Here is a 17,746-nt window from a genome sequence, read left to right on the forward strand (position 1 = left end):
TGACTCCAGGCCTAGCTGCCCTGAGGGATAGGGAAGATATTCTATTTGTTTTTTTATCCTCCACAGGTTCCAGCAGAGTTGGTTTATTCCCCATAAGATCAAGAGTGGAACGATCATTGCTATTGTTTGTAAATCAGCATCCCCTAGACAGGAAAGTATGGCTACTCTTAAGAGATCCACCCTAGGCTAGGAGCCATGTACCATGGACAGATCTAGATATGTCAGAAGCCACTTCCGAAGAGTAAGAGCGGCTTTAGCACTCTATGTGACCCCAACTTAAATGGAAGTTCTCCATGAACATGAGGTCACAGAGAATTGCCTCTTCCTCTGAAAAATGAAGCCTTGAGAACCAGTAAATCTTGAGAACTTCTGAAGAAATCATATAAAAAACCCAAGATCTTCCCCAAGGAAATCAAGAATAGAGGCAAAGGTTCCTTATAGTTCAAAGGATTTTTAGCTCTGTGTGTGTGGGTGTGTGTGGGTGTGGGGGTGTGTGTGTGTGTGTGTGTGTGTGTATGTGTGTGTGTACTTGAGAGAAATAGGAAACAGATACCCATTCATGGGGGAATTCCAAAAAAAGAATTCCAGTGAATGGGATAGATTGTTGGGCCACCATGCCACAGCTGCCTCCTTACTGTGGGCCCATTTTTATTACTATTATTATTATTAATTTAGATATTTATTTTTAGTTTTCAACATTCACTTCCACAAAATTTTGAGTTCCAAATTTTCTCCCCATCTCACCACTCCCCCCATCCCAAGACAGCATGCATTCTGAATACCCCTTCCCCTAATCTGCCCTCCCTTCTATCACCCCCCTTTCTCTTATCCCCTTCCCCTTCTATTTTCCTATAGGGCAGGATAGATTTCTATACCCCATTACCTGTATATCTTATTTCCTAGTTGCATGTATAAACAACTTTTAACATTCGTTTTTAAAACTTTGGGTTCCAAATTCTCTCCCTTCCTCCCTCCCTATCCACCCTCATTGAGAAGGCAAGCAACTCCATACAGGTTATACATGTGTAGTCATGCAAAACACTTCCATAGTAGTCATGTTGCGGAAAAACTAACTACATTTTCCCTTCATCCTTTCACTGTGAGCCCATTTTCCCCAGAGCTTCCGTTTTGGGGAAGGGCCCATACCAACCAGATTTAGCCATTATGCCCCCTAGTAAGTACCTCCTCCCACCCCCTTTCAGATCCTCTTTTATATGTTGTCTTCTCCAATTGGAAGGTAAGCTCTTTAAGGGCAGAGACTGTCTTTCTTTTTCTGCTTGTGTTTGTATCTTTATCATTTTACCCAGTGCCTGACCCGTAGAAAAGGCTTCATGATTGCTTTTGGGCTGACTCACTCAAACAATGCGCATGAACAGTACAAAGAAACTTGATGCAAAAAAGAGGTGCTAAGAATCAAGAGAACAGTATGTTTGATGATCACAATTATATAAAGGAAAATAATAGTAGAAGGCATTAGGTCTCACAATGCTCCAATGACCCATTTTGACTTTAGACAACAGATGCTGAATCAGATGCCTCCCCTCCTGGTGGAGAGGCGGTAGATGATGGAGGTAGAATGAAGGACCTGCTGTCAGACATGGTCTGTGTCTCAGTCTGTTTTGCCTGACTCTATTTCTTTGTTACAAGAGAGGGTTCATTCTGTGGAGGCGGAGGGTGGTATTAGGAAATGACAGCAATGTAGATAAAAGCATCAATAAAACATTAAAAAAAAACACTTCAGTCTGAGAAATGCATGGCTGTTTATAAACCACATATATCCTCTGGCTTATTTTCAGTCTGAATCAGCCTTAGATAATGCTGTTGTCATCTGGATTAAACTTGCTAAAGATATGAAGAAAAAAGCCAAGAACAACCCAGAAATCTAAAGGTTCAGATAACTTAAGACAGAATTTAACACCAGGGTACCTATAGCTGAGGATTTCTTTTTCCCCTGAACCTTTCTTTAAAGGGTTATCATAGCTCATGAAGGGATGGAAGGAGACTATGCAGTGAATGGCAAGTGAGTACTAAATCCCATTCTGGACTCGGTGACAAGAGAATAATAAAAAGATTATAGGTAATTTCTGCTCTTGAATTATAGAGGAAGTGCATGGATTCAGTACTGACATAGAAAGGGCCTGCACAGGCTTCTCACCTCTCCTCTCAGTATTGCTGCTATCACTCAGAAGAAGGGAATGAAACGAATGACCTCCAGTGCAGTCACTGAGGGCACTAGAGCTGGACTGAGCCGTCATTAACTGCTGGCAGCTTCCTGAGTCACTGAACACAGTGGCTGTCCTGGGACCCAATGTTGGGGGGTCATTCTGAATATGAACAGTGGAGATAAATTTTGTTATATATACCGTTTAAAGATAAGCAAATTCCATAATAGATTTTTTTTTTTAGATTTAGCTTTACTACTAGGGTACAAATGACTTTTGTGACTTCACCCAATGGGAAGACAGCAAATCCTCAGGGCTGAGTTCTGTCAACACCTTTGCTGTGAGAGGTTTGTTGGGTGTGTGTGTGTATGTGTGTGTGTGTGTGTGTGTGTGTGTGTGTTTAACTTCTGTATTGTATTTCTCTTTTCTTTTCATTATTTCTCCCAATATAGAATAAAGTTCTTAGGAACACAGAACCGAAGAGCAAAGTGCATAAGAAACATATTTTCTATGATGTGTCTGTCATGTTTTCCACTCGCCACAACCATATTCCAAGTAGTCATAATACAAAATATTGTGGGCTCAAGAGAGGACAAATGCATGGAAAACCCTTAAGCTACTATTCACTTTATTCCAGTGACAATAAAAAATAGATCATTCTCAATTAAAGAAATTTAGTCCTAGGCTTACTGAAATAGGTTGTTTTATTAGGCAGTTAATACCTTACATTTGTACAGCACTTTAGTTTAGAAAGTATTTTCACACACATTATTTCATTTGATTCACCCAACACCCCTCCAAGGCAAATGTTACTACTTCTACTTAACTGATGAATAAACCAAGGTTGTAATTTGATCAAGGTCACAAAGTATAGGTGAGACTAGAATCCAAGTCTTTCTGACTCCATTCAGCAATTCCCAGAGTCAGCTTGGTCCAAAAGAGAGAAAGAGATTGTAAAGCATTTCCTTATACAAGCAGGTTGTTGAGTTGTGGCTGACTCTTCATGACCACGTGGACCATAGCACACCAATGGGCTTTCCTTGGCAAAGATAGTGGAGGACTTTGCCATTTCCTTCTCCAGGTGGATTGAGGCAAAGAGAGGTTAAGTGCCTTGCCTGGGGTCACACGGCTAGTAAATGTCTGAGGTCGGATTTGAACTCAGGTCTTCCTGATTGCAGGCCCAGTGCTCTCTCCACTGAGCCATTTAAACTGCCTCTGACTGAACATATGCTATAGGCTAATTAGTATTCTTAAATCCAAGGAAAAAAGGAATCCATTTCAACATTGTGGATTTATTTACATAAAAATTTTTTCATTATAAAAAAGATGCACAAAAAAGTAGAGAATTCCATCATGTAGTTCGGCCCTTTGAATCTAATATCATTTTTGAGGAGGAGAAAAGAGAAAATCACTCTAAGTGACTGGATGGCTGATAGTAGTTATGACAGCTAATGGGGAATGTTGGGGGAGGGGTGCTCTCCTATCTAAAGAAACTAGCATTTAATTCATTAGATTAGAATGGTGGGGGCAGCTAGGTGGCGCAATGGATAGAACACCGGCCCTGGAGTCAGGAGGACCTGAGTTCAAATCCGGCCTCAGACCAAACACTTGACACTTACTAGCTGTGTGACCCTGGGCAAGCCACTTAACCCCAATTGCCTAAAAAAAAAAGATTAGAATGGTGGTCTGTTCAGAATTGACTTAATACTTCTAGACACCCTGTCCCAAATGTACTCAAATGTCTCATGCTAAAGGATCCTAAGAGGGCTGGACTCCTGGAAGGGATGTCACATGGGTCCATATGGTGCACATCTGGACAAAAATTAGGAAGTGAAAGAAATCAACTTCTCAAATCTGTAGGCAGGTGGTTGAAGATCCCCAGGAGGCCTACTTGTGAAGGGCAACTAGGATAGTTGGGAAGTAATGGTTAGTTAGGAACAACAAACATTCTTGCAAAATGATAAGGTGCTAGAACAGGTCAGCATGTACCAAACGGGTGTCAAGAGCAGGGCATCAGGACCTGCCCACCTTTCTCTTGATAATTGTATAATTTCTAAGACACTTAAATCAGATTATTGTAACCAAGACATTTTTAATAATTCACCAAAACGACAGGCAACAGGCTTAAATTAATTAGGCTCCTCAGCCAAATTATGAGGAAGAAATTTACATGAAAATGACTCTTTGGGCTGTAGGTAGGGAAAGGCTGCCAAGGACAATTATGCTGGGGAACCAAATGGGCACCACCTCAGCACGCGGGCAGCAAGATAATGACAAGGTGTTCATAAAATATATGGCAGCAATGAAAAACCAAGGCGAGGAGGTCCTTCCTGCCCATCCATGCCCAAGCCTAGATTAAGGTGCCAAGAGATACAGGGGAAAGGAGAAGCCTGCCAGGCAGGCTGGGGCCAAAGGCTGGAGCATCTCTGGTGGTTTCCAGCAGAGCAGTCAGATGAAAGCAGCAGCCCAGGGAAGTCAGCAGGTGGGGACCACAGAAGCCTCTTGGGGGGGGGGGGGGAAGAGGGGGGGGGTGGATAATTTGGGGCTTCGGATGTGTCCCACAGAAGGTGGGGGCGGCTCTGCCTGTTTGGAATATCTCCCTGCTTCAGAGGTAGGGGAGGGAAGGGGCTCACTTTTCTCCTTCGGGCCGGTATGAATCAGGCAGCTCTGCCCTGGGGGCAAAGCAGGACAGAAAGGGGAGGACCGGCAGAGGATTTGTAAGGGTCCATTCTCCAGGAGGGTCCTGGGGAGTTAAAAATCAGGGCACTGGGTTCAAATTCCTGTTCCCTGTGTGACCTTGGGCCAGTCCTTTTCTCCTCTCTGGGCCTCAATTTCCTCCTCTGTGAATTGAAAGGAGTGGGCTGACCTTGGAAGCCCCTTCCGGCTCTAGAGCTGGGGCCATATGACTTCCTCGATCCTCAGTTTCCTCTCTGTAAAATGGGGGGGCGGGGGCAGAAGGGGGTAGATGACTTTTGCTGTCCCTTCCTTCGTTAGATCTGGGCCTCCGTCTCTTCCACTGTAAAAGGGGGAGGGGACATTGGAAGGCCTTCGAGGCTCCAGACCATCCAGGATGCTCGGACGCTGCCCGGGGCATCTCGGTCCCCGGGGCTGGTAGAAGGACGTCCAATCCTGGGTCTGGAGGTTTTGCTTATTAAGTTCCGGGGTGGGGTGAGGGTAACTGCTGATGGTTAAGAGAGCAAAGACCGTCAGTTCGTGGGTCGCAGGTCATCAGCCCGCCCTCATCCCCGCGGCTCCTCCTCCCTTCCCCACTTCCAGACGCGAGGGCGATGACGCATGCGCGCCTCTGGGTTTGGTTCGGCAGGTGGGGCGGGGTTTGGAAGAGAAGGCCGAGAGGTCCTCGCGCCTGCGCCTGCGCCGCGGCTCCGAGCCGCCAGGGGCCGCTGTGGCTAGTCTCGCGCTGTGCCTCCCTGTGGCCCGGCCCCTCAGGTTCCGGGGCGGGAGGAAGAGGAGGTGTCACGCCTCCCTCTGGTGAGCGGACCTTCCCGTCCGCCGGGGTGAAAGGTCGGGAAGATGGCGACGGCCTTGATAGAGGAGGAGCTGGACAACGAAGACTATTACTCGCTGCTGAACGTGCGCCGGGAGGTGAGGCCCGCGGACCGCCGAGCCTTCCAGGGGGGCGAGCAGGGGGCGCCGCTCCGGCCGAGGCCGCCGCCGCCGCCGGGCGCCTGGGGGCGGCGTGGACGGGGAGGCCGCGTGCGGGGCCCCGCCACCCCACGCCGGCCCTGCCCCGAGACTCAGCGCAGGCTGCCCGTGGTCAAGCGCCCCTGGCCCGGCCGCCCGAGGAGAGCCTTGGGGAGGGGCCTGAGAGCCCCGAATGTCACACCTGGGGAGCGACCTGAGGGCCTTGAATGTCTCACCTGGGGAGGGACCTGAGAACCTTGAATGTCACATCTGGGGATGGGCCTGAGAGCCCCGAATGTCACACCTGGGGAGGGGTCTGAGATCCCCGAATGTCACACCTGGGGAGCGACCTGAGGGCCTTGAATGTCACACTTGGGGAGGGACTTGAGAGCTTTGAATGTCACACCTGGGGCATTGAATGTCTCATCTGTGGAGTGGCATGAAAGCCATTAATGTCTCATCTGGAGAGGTACCTCAGAATATTGAATGGCACATGTGGGGAGGGACTTGAAAGCCATAAGTGTCACACCTGAGGAGGGACGTGACAGCATTGAATGTCACACCTGAGGAGGGACATGACAGCATTGAATGTCACACCTGAGGAGGGACATGGGAGTATTGAATGTCACAGCTGGAGAGGGACCTAAGAGCATTATATATCTCAGACCTGGAAGGGGTCTTAGAACCTTGGCTTCCAGAACTGAGAATATAGAACTGTCAGAACTGAAGGTGCTTTAGAGACCCTCTAGACTAATACTCTTGTTTTTAAAGAGGAGGGACACCAAAAGATATGCACAGGATCACACTAATAGTAAGTGCCAGAGCAGGGACGAGGGAGGAAGTACAAATGTGATTATCCCCATTTTAGAAATGAGAAAATTGATGCTCAAAAATTACTTACCAAGGTCACATAAGGAGTAAATGTTGGAACAGGGAAATTGAACCCTGGTGTTATGACTTTAAGATCAGTGGGTTTCCCCTCCCTTAAAGGCTATTAATAAGCATTTTTAAAAAGGACTAGATTGGGAGTCTGAGGACCTTTGTTTGAATCTGGTTGTCTCTTCCATTTGCTTTACCACCTGTTTGACCTTGGACAAGTCACTTCTCTGGGCCTCAGTTTCCTAATTTGTCATAGGGTCTGGACAAATCTAGAGCCAGAAGGGACCTCAGAGGCCATCTTCTAGTCTGACCCTCTCATTTTTCAGATGAGGAAACTGAGGCCCAGGGAGATGAGTCAACTTGCCCAAGGTCACTCAGGTAGTAGGCATCAGAAGAGGAATCTGAATCCAGGTCTACTGACTTTGGAGCCAGTGTTGTTACCTCTGTCCCCGACTCTTTATAGGATCCTTCCAGATCTGCCTCCACGATCCTATGTCAGTCTTGGTACATTAGGTATCCTTTTGTACTGATCAGGGAAAAGGGCATGAGGGGGAACAAAGGGCTGTGACTTCTTCTCATTTTGTCGTGCATTGCTTAGCCTTGCTTCTGCAGTCATCTTAGTTCTGTACCCCATGTTTTCTGGCAGCGAAACAAAATCTTGCCAGTGTTGGGCAGTATGCACATTGGGTAGTATGACCCTGCTGAACCACAGATTGAAGCTGGTGGCTTATATGTCCTGATTCTGACATTTAAACTCTGACCTTGGGCAAGTCAGTTTCCTCATTTGTGAAGGGAGAGCGCTGGACTAGGCTCTAGTCTTTAAGTTGATAGTGTCTAAGGCTATTTCAGCTGTGACACTCTCTGATTCTCATTTACTGAAAATGTCCTCACCACTAAAACATTTTCTCAGCAACTCTTCATTTTAGTAAGCACGCAACTGGTGAAATAAATGGAATCAGTCAATTACTTCTCACTGGAAAAAAATCTGTACTTGTTCAGGATGAGTAGCTATTTGTAAGGCTGATGATGGCAAAAACAAGTAGCTAAATAGTCATGATTAAATAGTTTACAAATGCACACGTTTAGAGTCTGAAGGAGCCTTAGAGGTCATGTGGTCTCAATCCATCATGGTACAGTTGAGGAAACCGAGGCCTAGAGAGGTACATTCAGACCCAGGCCCTCTGGCTACAAATCCATCACTCTTCTCACTGTACCATCAACAAAGTTATTAGCATTTGGTTAACCTTCCAAGAAGACGTCCTGGTTTCAAAGAAAGCATGTCTGCAGGGTGTTGCCAATGTATTTAAGCTAGCTAAGCTTAAACCTGCACTGAGACTTTCGAGACCCCTCCTCTGTTTTTGCTTTAGCTGAGATTATCTTGTCTTAACATAGGAGAGAAGTTGGGAAGCTAACACTTAGATTTTTGGGGTCCAGATCTTTTCTAGAGGTCATTTCTGAGGTCAGTGAGTAAACATTCATAAAGCACCTACAATGTAGCAGGTACTGTGCTAAGCACTGGAGTTGGTGAGGATCCAGACCTAACACTGGTTAGGTTTAGTGGTTTGGTTGTGATCAGGTTTAGTTTAGAAACCTGGGTTAGTTGACAGAAAAGTAGTATTGACGTCTCTGGCTCTCTGGGCTGTTCAGTCTTGTGTTCTCCAGTCTAATTGGGTAGAACTGTGGGAGAAGGCACTCATTCATATCAATGCTGTTCATTTATATAGTTTCAGAGTTCCAGAGCCAAGTGTGTTCACCAGGTCTTTTTGAAACATGTCATGTGGAAGCAGTTTGAGAGATGAAATGTACAGAAATAACATTTCATTGTAAGCCATTTTTCACATTAAAGATATTATCCCAAGTTTATAGTCCAGTGAATTAAACAGGAGACTAGTCAGACAACCAGCCAAACTGTATTTTGAACATTAGCTGCTTATCCTATAGTCTATAATAAACCTTGGTTTCTTTACCTCTTAGATGAGCATAAGACCCATAGCCTCTGACCCACAGGGTTGTTGTGAGACTCAGATGAGAAAATGTGTGGAAAGCACTTTGTAAATTCTAAAGCGTGACAAGCATGTCCGTTATTATTAACGACTCACTTTCTCTGTGTATCTTAGACTTCCCCTTTTCAGAGTGGAGCCCTCGTCAGCCCATCTCCCACTGGGAATGTGATTTATGACTCCCTGGGCATTTCTCATTGAGTGTGTCAGACACTTAGAGAGAGGTGCTCAAGATCTGACTGATCTCAGGAGGTGATTCTGTGCCTGTAATTTGGCGAAAGAATTCTTTCATAGTGAATCACTATGTTGTTGATCTGTATAGTTTTACAGAAATAAAAATAGATTTCCATCCTAATTCTTTGCTTCTATAAAAATTCGCTAGTATTCTCAATGTCTGAAAATGTCTGAAAGTCATTTAGCATAAACTGGAAAGAACAAACTGGATTTCTTGTTTTATGTCATACTTATATATTACAAATGCTAAATTTTTTGAAAGAAAATTCAGTACATCATAGGAAGTTTGGATTTGCCATTAGTTTATCATGGTTTTGTTCAATGTAATTCTTTTTCTTCTGGGCAAAAAGAAGTTGCCAATCAAAGTGAATGGGTATGATTTCATTTTTCCAAATTAGTACAAGAACAGAGCATATACTAATGACTACAATATAACAGGAAGAATGAATGGATAAAGAATCATGATGAAGATTTAGAGTGATATACATGTAGATATGGCTCTGTTTAGTACTGGAAGGGGCCTCAGGCCAGCTAATTCAGCCCCCTCATTTTACAGATGAGTAAATTCAAGAGCAGAGAAGGGAAGGAACTTGCCCTGGGTTGTGCAGCTAGTAAGTGTTCTGAAACAGGATTAAAAAACTTGGGTCTTCTGACCTCCAGTCCAGCACTCTGTCCACTATGCCATCAAGCTGCCTCTTGTTAAAACACTTCATGGTTGTTGTTGTTTGGTCATTCAATCATGTCTGACTTTTCTCGACCTATGGACCGTAGCATGCCAGGTCCTTCTGTTCTCCACTATCTCCTGAAGTCTGTCCAAGCTCATGTTTGTTGCTTCCATGACACTGTCTATCCATCTCATCCTCTTCCGTCCCCTTTTCCTTTTGCCTTCAGTCTTTCCTACCATCAAAGTCTCCTCCAGAGATTCTCATTATGTGGACAAAATATTTAAGCTTCAGCTTCAGTATCTGACCTTCCACTTAGTAGCTTGAATTAATTTCTTTATTGATTGATTTGATCTCTGTCCAAGGGACTCTCAAAAGTGTTCTCCAGCACCACAGTTCGAAAGCATTGATTCTGTGATGCTCAGCTTTCCTTATAGTCCAACTCTCAAATCCATACATTGCTACTGGAAAAATCGTAGCTTTGACTATATGGATCTTTGTTGGCATAGTGATGTCTCTGTTTTCAGTATGCTGTCCATATTTGCCAGAACTTTCCTTCTAATAAGCAAGCATCTTCTAATTTCATGGCTGCAGTCACCATTTGCAGTGATCTTTGAGCCCAAGAATATAAAATCTGACACTGCTTCCATTTCTTCTCCCTCTTTTCACCAGGAAGTGATGGGACCAATTGCCAAGATCTTAGGTTGTTTGTTTTTTTTATATTAAGCTTCAAGCCAGCTTTCACACTCTCCTTTTTCACCTTCATCAAGAGACTTCTTAATTCTTCTTCACTTTCTGCCATCAGACTGGTATTGTCTGTATATCTGAGATTGTTGATATTCCTCCCAACAACCTTAATTCTGGCTTTTGATTCTTTCAGCTTGGCATTTCACATGATATACTCTGATGTAAGTTAAATAAAGTGACAATATACAGCCCTGTTGTACTCCTTTTCTAATCTTAATCCAATCCATTTTTTCATGTTTGGTTCTAACTGTTGCTTCTTGGCCTATATACAGGTTCCTTAGGAGACAAGTAAAGTGATCTGGTATTCTTATCTCTTTAAGGACTTGCCACGTTTTCTTGTGATCTACACAGTCAGAGGCTTTAGTGTAGTCAATGAAGCAGAAGTAGATATTTTTCTGGAACTCCCTTGCTTTCCCCATATTTGGTCTCTGTTTTCCTCTGCCTCTGGTAATTCTCAGTTCACATATTGCTGAAGCCTCGCTTGCAGAATCTTAAGCATAAATTTGCCTTCCTGTGAAATGAACACAATTTTTTTTGTAATTTAAACATTCTTTGGCATTGCCCTTCTTTTGGATTGGAATATAAACTATTTTTTTCCAATTCAGTGGCCACTGTTGGGTTTTCCAAATTTGCTGGCATATTGAGTGCAGCACTTGAACAGCATCATCTTTTAGGATTTTAAATAGCTCAGCTGGAATTCCCTCATCCCCATTAGCCCTATTGTTAGCAATGCTTCCTAGGACCCACTTGACTTCTTCTCCAGGGACCACACCATCATGGTCATTGGTGATGTGATGTTAAATTCTTCTGTGTGTTCTTGTAACCCCTTCTTAATCTCTTTTGCTTCTGTTAAATCCCTACCATTTTTGTCTTCTATTATGCCCATTTTGGGAGAATGAAACCTTCCTTTGCTATCTCTGATTTTCTTGAAGAGACCTGGTCTTTCCTGTTCTATTGTTTTCTTTATTTCTTTGCATTGTTGATTTAAGAAAACCTTATTACTCCTTGCTATTCTCTAGAATTCTGCATTCAGTAGACTATGTATTTCCCTTTCTCCTTTCCCTTTCCTTTTTTCTTCAGCTATTTGTAAAGCCTCAAAAGACAGCCATTTTGCTTTCTTGCTCTTTTTCTTTGAAACGTTTTTTGTCGCTGCCTCCTGTACAATATTGCAAACCTTTGTCCATTCTTCAGGCACTCTATCTACCAGATCTAATCCCTTAAATCTATTCATCACTTCCGCTTCATATTCATAAGGGATATTATTTAGATCATACCTGTATGGTCTGATGTTTTTCCTTCAATTTAAGTCTGAATTTTGCAATAAGAAGCTCATGATCTGAGCCACAGTCAGCTCCAGGTCTTGTTTTAACTGACTATATAGAACTTCTCCACCTTTGGCTGAAAATTATATAATCAGTCCGATTTCAGTATTGACCATCTGATGATGTTCATGTATAGGGTCACCTTTTGGGTTGTTGAAAAAGAGTGTTTGCTATGACCAACAAATTATTTTGATAAAACTCAATTAATTTCTGCCCTGTTTCATTTTGTACTCCAAAGCCAAACTTGCCTGTTATTTCCAGTTGTGGTGAATATGACATCTTTTTTTGGTGTTATTTCTAGAAGATTTTATAGGTCTTCATAGAACTGACCAATTTTGGCCTCTTGGTTGCCAGTGTTCGAAGGATAAACTTGTATTACTGTGATATTGAACAGTTTGCCTTGGATTCAAACAGATATCATTAGGTCATTTTGGAGATTATACCCCAATACTGCTTTTCTCCCCCTATTGACTATGAGGGCTACGCCATTTCTTCTAAGGGATTCTTGCCCACGATAGTCTATGTAATGAACCCCTGAATTAAATTCACCCATTCCTGTCCACGATATGTTCACTGACATCCAAGATATTGATGTTGAATCTTTCCATCTCCTGTTTGACCATATCCAGCTTACCTTGGTTCCTAGCTCTTACATTCCAGGTTCTATTACAATATTGATCTTTACAGCATTGGACTTTCTTGTTATCATCAGACACATCCATGGCTGAGTTTCCTTTAGACTTTGGCCCAGCTACTTCATTAATACTAGAGCTGTCCTCTGTTCTTCTCCAGTAGTGTGTTGGACATCTTCTGACCTGATGGACCCGTCTTCTGGTGATCTCTTTTATCATTTTAATACTGTCCATGGGATTTTCTTGGAAAATATACCTGGAGTGACTTGCTATTTCCTTCTCCAGTGGATCACTTTTGTCAGAACCCTCTACTATGACTTGTCTGTCTTGGGTAATCTCATGGCGTAGCTCAGAGTTTCATTGAGCTATGCAGTCCCCTCTGCTGTGACAAGGCAGTGATCCAAGAGGGGAATTTTAAACAGTTGCAAAGTAAGTTTAATTGTGTTGATGTTCAGTATTATTTATAATAAATCATTGAGAAAAAAAGGACAGGAAAAGAATCACCCCTCAATAAGCCATGTTTTTGAGTAGAAGCCCAGATTCCTTTATTCCCTAAGTCATAGGTCTCTGCTCTTTTATTTACATAGCATATTATTTAAAAAGCTATTTCTGTCAAGTTATTAAAATCTCCCTCTGCATTCCCCATATTAGAAAACTCTTGAGAGTTCTGCCTTCTAGAATTCTCTGTTACCCATCAGTGTCAGTAGGATAGCCCCCCCCATGCTGCCCATTTATATAAAAGCTAATTTGTATAATTGTTTTATTTTTCTAGCTTTTGAAATAGTTGGTGCTTCTAAAAGGGCCCTCCCAGGCTGAGTCTTTATCCTGCCTCTTCCTGGTGAGGAGTTCCTCAGATTGTTAAGTCACATGTCTTAGCAGGTAGCCCCAGTGGTCTTGAAGATAAAGTGAGTAGACTTGGAGTCAAGAAGACCTGAAATCCTGCCCCCGACACTTGGTATCCATGGGACCCTGGGGAGTCATTTAACTTCTCAGGACCACATCTGTCTAATGAGGGTGTTAGACTCTGTGACCTCGAAGGTCATTTCCAGATCTCACCCTATGATCCTGTGACTTCTAGGGTGGGAAGATGGAGGATTGGAGGTGGAGCTTGTTCATTTTAGTGGTGAAGAAATTGAGACCCAGAGGAGTCAAGTGACTTGGCCAGCATCATTTAAGTCACCCAGCCTGGCCCCAAACCAAGGCCTTTTGGTTTTAAATTCACTTCTCTTCCCATTATCCAACTGTGTTGTCTCCCCTTGTAGGATGGATTCATGTATTGGGGGGTGGAGGAGAGGGGCTGAACTATGGGATTGCTAAGATTTGATACAGTGAAGATTCTATAAGGTTATGAAACCTTCTATAGAGCCTTTGAGAAGATGAGGCAAGGAAGCATCATGCTTGACTTAACCTTAAAGTGTGTCTGGAGGCACAGTAGATAGTGCGCTGGGCCTGGAGTCTGGAAGACTCATGTTCCTGAGTTCAAATCTGGCCTCAGACACTTTCTAGCTGTGGGACCCTGGGCAAGTGACTTCATCCTTTTTTGCCTCTGTTTCCTCATCTGTAAAATAAGCTGGAGAGGGAAATGGCAAACCACTGCAGTATCTCTGCCACAAAAACCCCAAATGGGATCACAGGGAGTCAGACATGATGGAAACAACCGAACAACAAAAGAGTGCAGCTGCTGTTGGATTAGTTCCTATTTCTCAGACAGGGACACCACTCAGTCTCTGTGCACTTGGGGAGTTCACAGCTTGAAACAGGGTCTCTTCTTTTTAAAAGTTTTGTTGATATACTTTGTGTTTTATTTTCTACGATGCCCCCTCCCCCCGTTTAATCCTCCCTCATAACAAAGGAAAACTGTTCAGCAAAAGCGGTCAGCCATCTGACAGGACTTGACCATTCTGCCACTGTCATCTTCCATTTCTCCTTAAAGAGACAAGCGTTGGTTCACCGTCTGTTCTTGGGGCCAGAATTGGTCATTGCAGTTATCTGAGTTCAGCTGAGGAGGATCTTTTCTGATATGACAATATTATCTCTGTTGTTCTTGCTTGACTCATTTGCTGAGTCAAGAAAATTTTTGCATATGAACAGTACATAATGAAATCTCTTTAAGTTCGGAGCACTTCATTAAGAAATGAAATTCCAAGTCAAACAGGGATATATTATAAGAAGGTCAAAAGAGTAACATAAGATTTGGTATGACCAAAATACTCTGCCCTTTCCAGTGTGCCCTCTGAACCCCCAGCCTGTTGTTAATAAACAGCCCTTTAGTTAGACTTTGTCCTCTCATGCACCTTCTTTTTTCCTACTGTCGTAAAAACCTGGCTCCCCATGGCAGACCCTGTATCCCTCACCACCCTCTCTAGTACTGGATGTACCTTCCCTCAATCCTCCCTCTCTCCACACTGGACTAGGAGGGAGGGAAGGCCTGCTTCTTTCTCCTCACTGCCACTTCTAGACTCCCCCTACCATTCTTACTCATCAGCTTCTCTTTTGAAATTCACTCCCTCCAGATGTTACCCTATTTATATCCCAATAGTTATCCTCTCTCAACTCCCCATATAAAGCTTGTTTCTGCACAGGTATTTGATATGATCTCCCCCTTTAGACTGTGCACTAATGTTTTGTTTTTCTTTGTATCCCCAGTGTTTAGCTTGGCTCATAATAGGCGCTTAATAAATGTTTATTGACTGACTGACTGACCTCCCGGGGTCATTCATTCTCCTTCCATTCTCAAGGAGTTCACTGTGTGGATCACACTCTTATTTTCTACTCTAATCTTTTCCTTATCCTCAGGGACATCGATTTGCATGTTAATGTCCTCTTAGAGTCGCTTAATTCTCAGTTCATCAGCCTGCTCAGCTCTCAGGATCTGTACCTTCCCTCCACCTCACCCACACATCTTTGTTGTTCAGTTGCAACTGTTCATGACTCCGTGGACCAGAGCGTGCCAGGCCTTTCAGTTCTCCACTGTCTCTAGAAATCTATCCAAGCTCATGTTGTCATTGTTTCCATGACACTATTTATTCATCTCATCCTCTGCTGTCCCCTTTTCCTTTAGCCTTCAGTTTTTCCCAGCATCAGGGTCTCTTCCATTGAGTCCCATCTTCTCCTTATGTGGCCAAAGTATTTAAGCTTCAGCTTCAGTATTTGACCTTCCAGTTAATAGCCCGAATTAATTTTAAGTATTGATTGATTTGATCTCTGTCCAAGGGACTCTCAAAAGTCTTCTCCAGCACCACAATTCGAAAGCATTGATTTTGTGATGCTCAGTTTTCCTTATAGTCCAACTCTCAGCCATACATTGCTACTGGAAAAACCATAGCTTTGACTATGTGGACCTTTGTTGGCAAGGTGATGTCTCTGCTTTTTAGCATGCTGTCCATATTTGCCAGAACTTCCTTCCAAGGAGCAAGCATCTTCTAATTCCATGGCTGCAGTCGCCATCTGCAGTGATCTCTGAGCCTAACAGTATCAAATCTGACACTGCTTCCATTTCTTCTCCCTCTATTTGCCAGGAAGTGACGGGACCAGTTGCCAAGATCTTAGCTTTTGGATGTTAAGCTTCACGCCAGCTTTTACACTCTCCTTTTTCACCCTCATCAAGAGGCTTCTTAATTCCTCTTCACCTTCTGCCATCAGAGTCATCCCACACACATAGGGATGGTCATCAACCCCCCCCCCCCCCCCGAAATCCCTTTGTCTGACCTCATGTAACCTGTAAGCCTTCCTCCTTTGCTGTGCCTCACACCTCTGAAGCAGTTCTCTAACCTTACTGTAACCTCGAGGCAGACAGCCCTCCCTTGGGCTATCACCTCTGCTCTGCTCTCATTTTTCTTACCTTCAAAATCTGGATCCTTTAGTTAATCCTTTATACTGCCCTCTGCTCTTAAGTCCCATTGTCTTGTTACCACTTACCCCTTTCCAAACCCAAACCCTGGATTCCTGCTGTATATCACTAGAGAAAGTCACACAACCATATTGGCTGGGTTCACTATACATGTGTTATCTGATCTCCATTGGGCCCACCCTGCTGCACTGCAACCCTTTCTTCTTCCCTGATTAACTCTATCACACTCCCACAATAGCTGTTCCATACTCCTTCCCTCTCAGAAAATGACTTGAACAAATATGTCACTCAAAAAATTTGAAGCCATTTGTCCAGGGTTCCCTTTGCTTCCAAATTCCACACTTCAGATCACCTCCGTCCCATGGTCCATTTTATCTCCTTTTGCTATAGTCTCAGAAGATGAATGAGGCGGGCCTTCTCACTAAGGCCAGCCCCTCTTCTTGTGCTTTTGCTCCTGTGGAGCTCATTCCCTCAGTTATCCCCATTCTCTCCCTAATTTTCAGCTTTTCCTTCTCCACTGGCGTCTTTCCTTCTGCCCACAAACTTTCTGTGCTCTTTTTCCTTAGCCTTCACTTGATCCTTCCATCCCGCACAACCTTCAGACCAATTACAAAGCGTGGTTCTGGCCACTTCTCTTTCCAGTGGCTCCTAAATCCCAAGGATAAAATAACTCTCTCCTGCTGGGCATTTAAAGTCCCACACAGACCAGCCCTACAGAACCCAACTTTCCAGTCTGCTTATGTGTTATTTCTTCTCAGGCACCCTTAATTCTAGCCTCACCGGCCCACTTACTGTTCTTGTACATGACCCATCTCCTGCCTCCCTGCATTGTCCAAGGGCCCCAATGCTTGGAACTTTCTCTTTCCTCTCTATCTCTTTGAAACCCTAACTCCCTTTAAGGCTGGACCTAAACGTTGCCACCTCCTATTTATGCCAGTTGTTAGTGCCTTCACCACCACCACCAAAAACAACTTTGTGTTTACTTTGTATACATCTTGTATTTACTTTCTTGTGAACATGTTGTATCCACCCAACAGAATGTAATTTTATTGAAAGGGTTAGATGAGACGGCCCTGAGGTACCTTTCATCTCTACATCATCGATCCAGTGACCCCGCATAGAAATTCCAAATCCTCGTAGGCTTGTTCAGGGAAAACGTTGGCCTCATATGTGCTACTCTAGCCAAAATGTGCTGAAAATCAAAAGGAAGGGTATTGGAACCAAAAGAGGATGAGTTCTCTTCCCCTTATCTCTAGCCTTGGTTTGTTGTCATGGGAAGATAAAGTTTGGCATCCAGGGTCCACCCCCTTTGGTACCTCTGGCCCAGGAGATACCAAAAGGATATGCTTGGGCAGGAAGATAATGATCGGCCTTAAAATTGAGGTTCAGCCCAGCTTCTTCAAATAGTCATCTATAGCCAGCCTCTTCGGAGGCCATTTATGTATCCTTCCTATACCAAAATCATTGGATTTAGAGGTGGAATGGGATCTCTGGTTCCTAGTGCAACTGGAGCCAGATTAAAGTATAATTGGGAAATAGTTAACAAAATAAATAAAAGTGCAATAGAACATAGATAATGTTAATATGTGATTTTCTGTGGTAAGGTCTATTTTAGT

At 43.7% G+C, this 17,746-nt stretch overlaps 1 protein-coding gene across 1 annotated transcript in view; it reads left to right on the top strand.

Moving 5' to 3' along the window:
- The first annotated feature begins 5,639 nt into the window (after positions 1-5,639).
- DNAJC11 (DnaJ heat shock protein family (Hsp40) member C11) overlaps positions 5,640-17,746 on the top strand; it is a 75,000-nt gene continuing 62,893 nt past the window's right edge. Inside the window, exon 1 of the mRNA XM_027843840.1 lies at positions 5,640-5,765. Within this exon, the coding sequence (XP_027699641.1) occupies positions 5,694-5,765 (72 nt within the window). The 5' untranslated portion in view covers positions 5,640-5,693. The remainder of the gene's footprint in view (positions 5,766-17,746) is intronic.

Source organism: Vombatus ursinus, unplaced genomic scaffold (genome assembly GCF_900497805.2).
Source record: "Vombatus ursinus unplaced genomic scaffold, bare-nosed wombat genome assembly UNPS02014932.1, whole genome shotgun sequence".
NCBI classification, from domain to species: Eukaryota; Metazoa; Chordata; class Mammalia; order Diprotodontia; family Vombatidae; genus Vombatus; species Vombatus ursinus.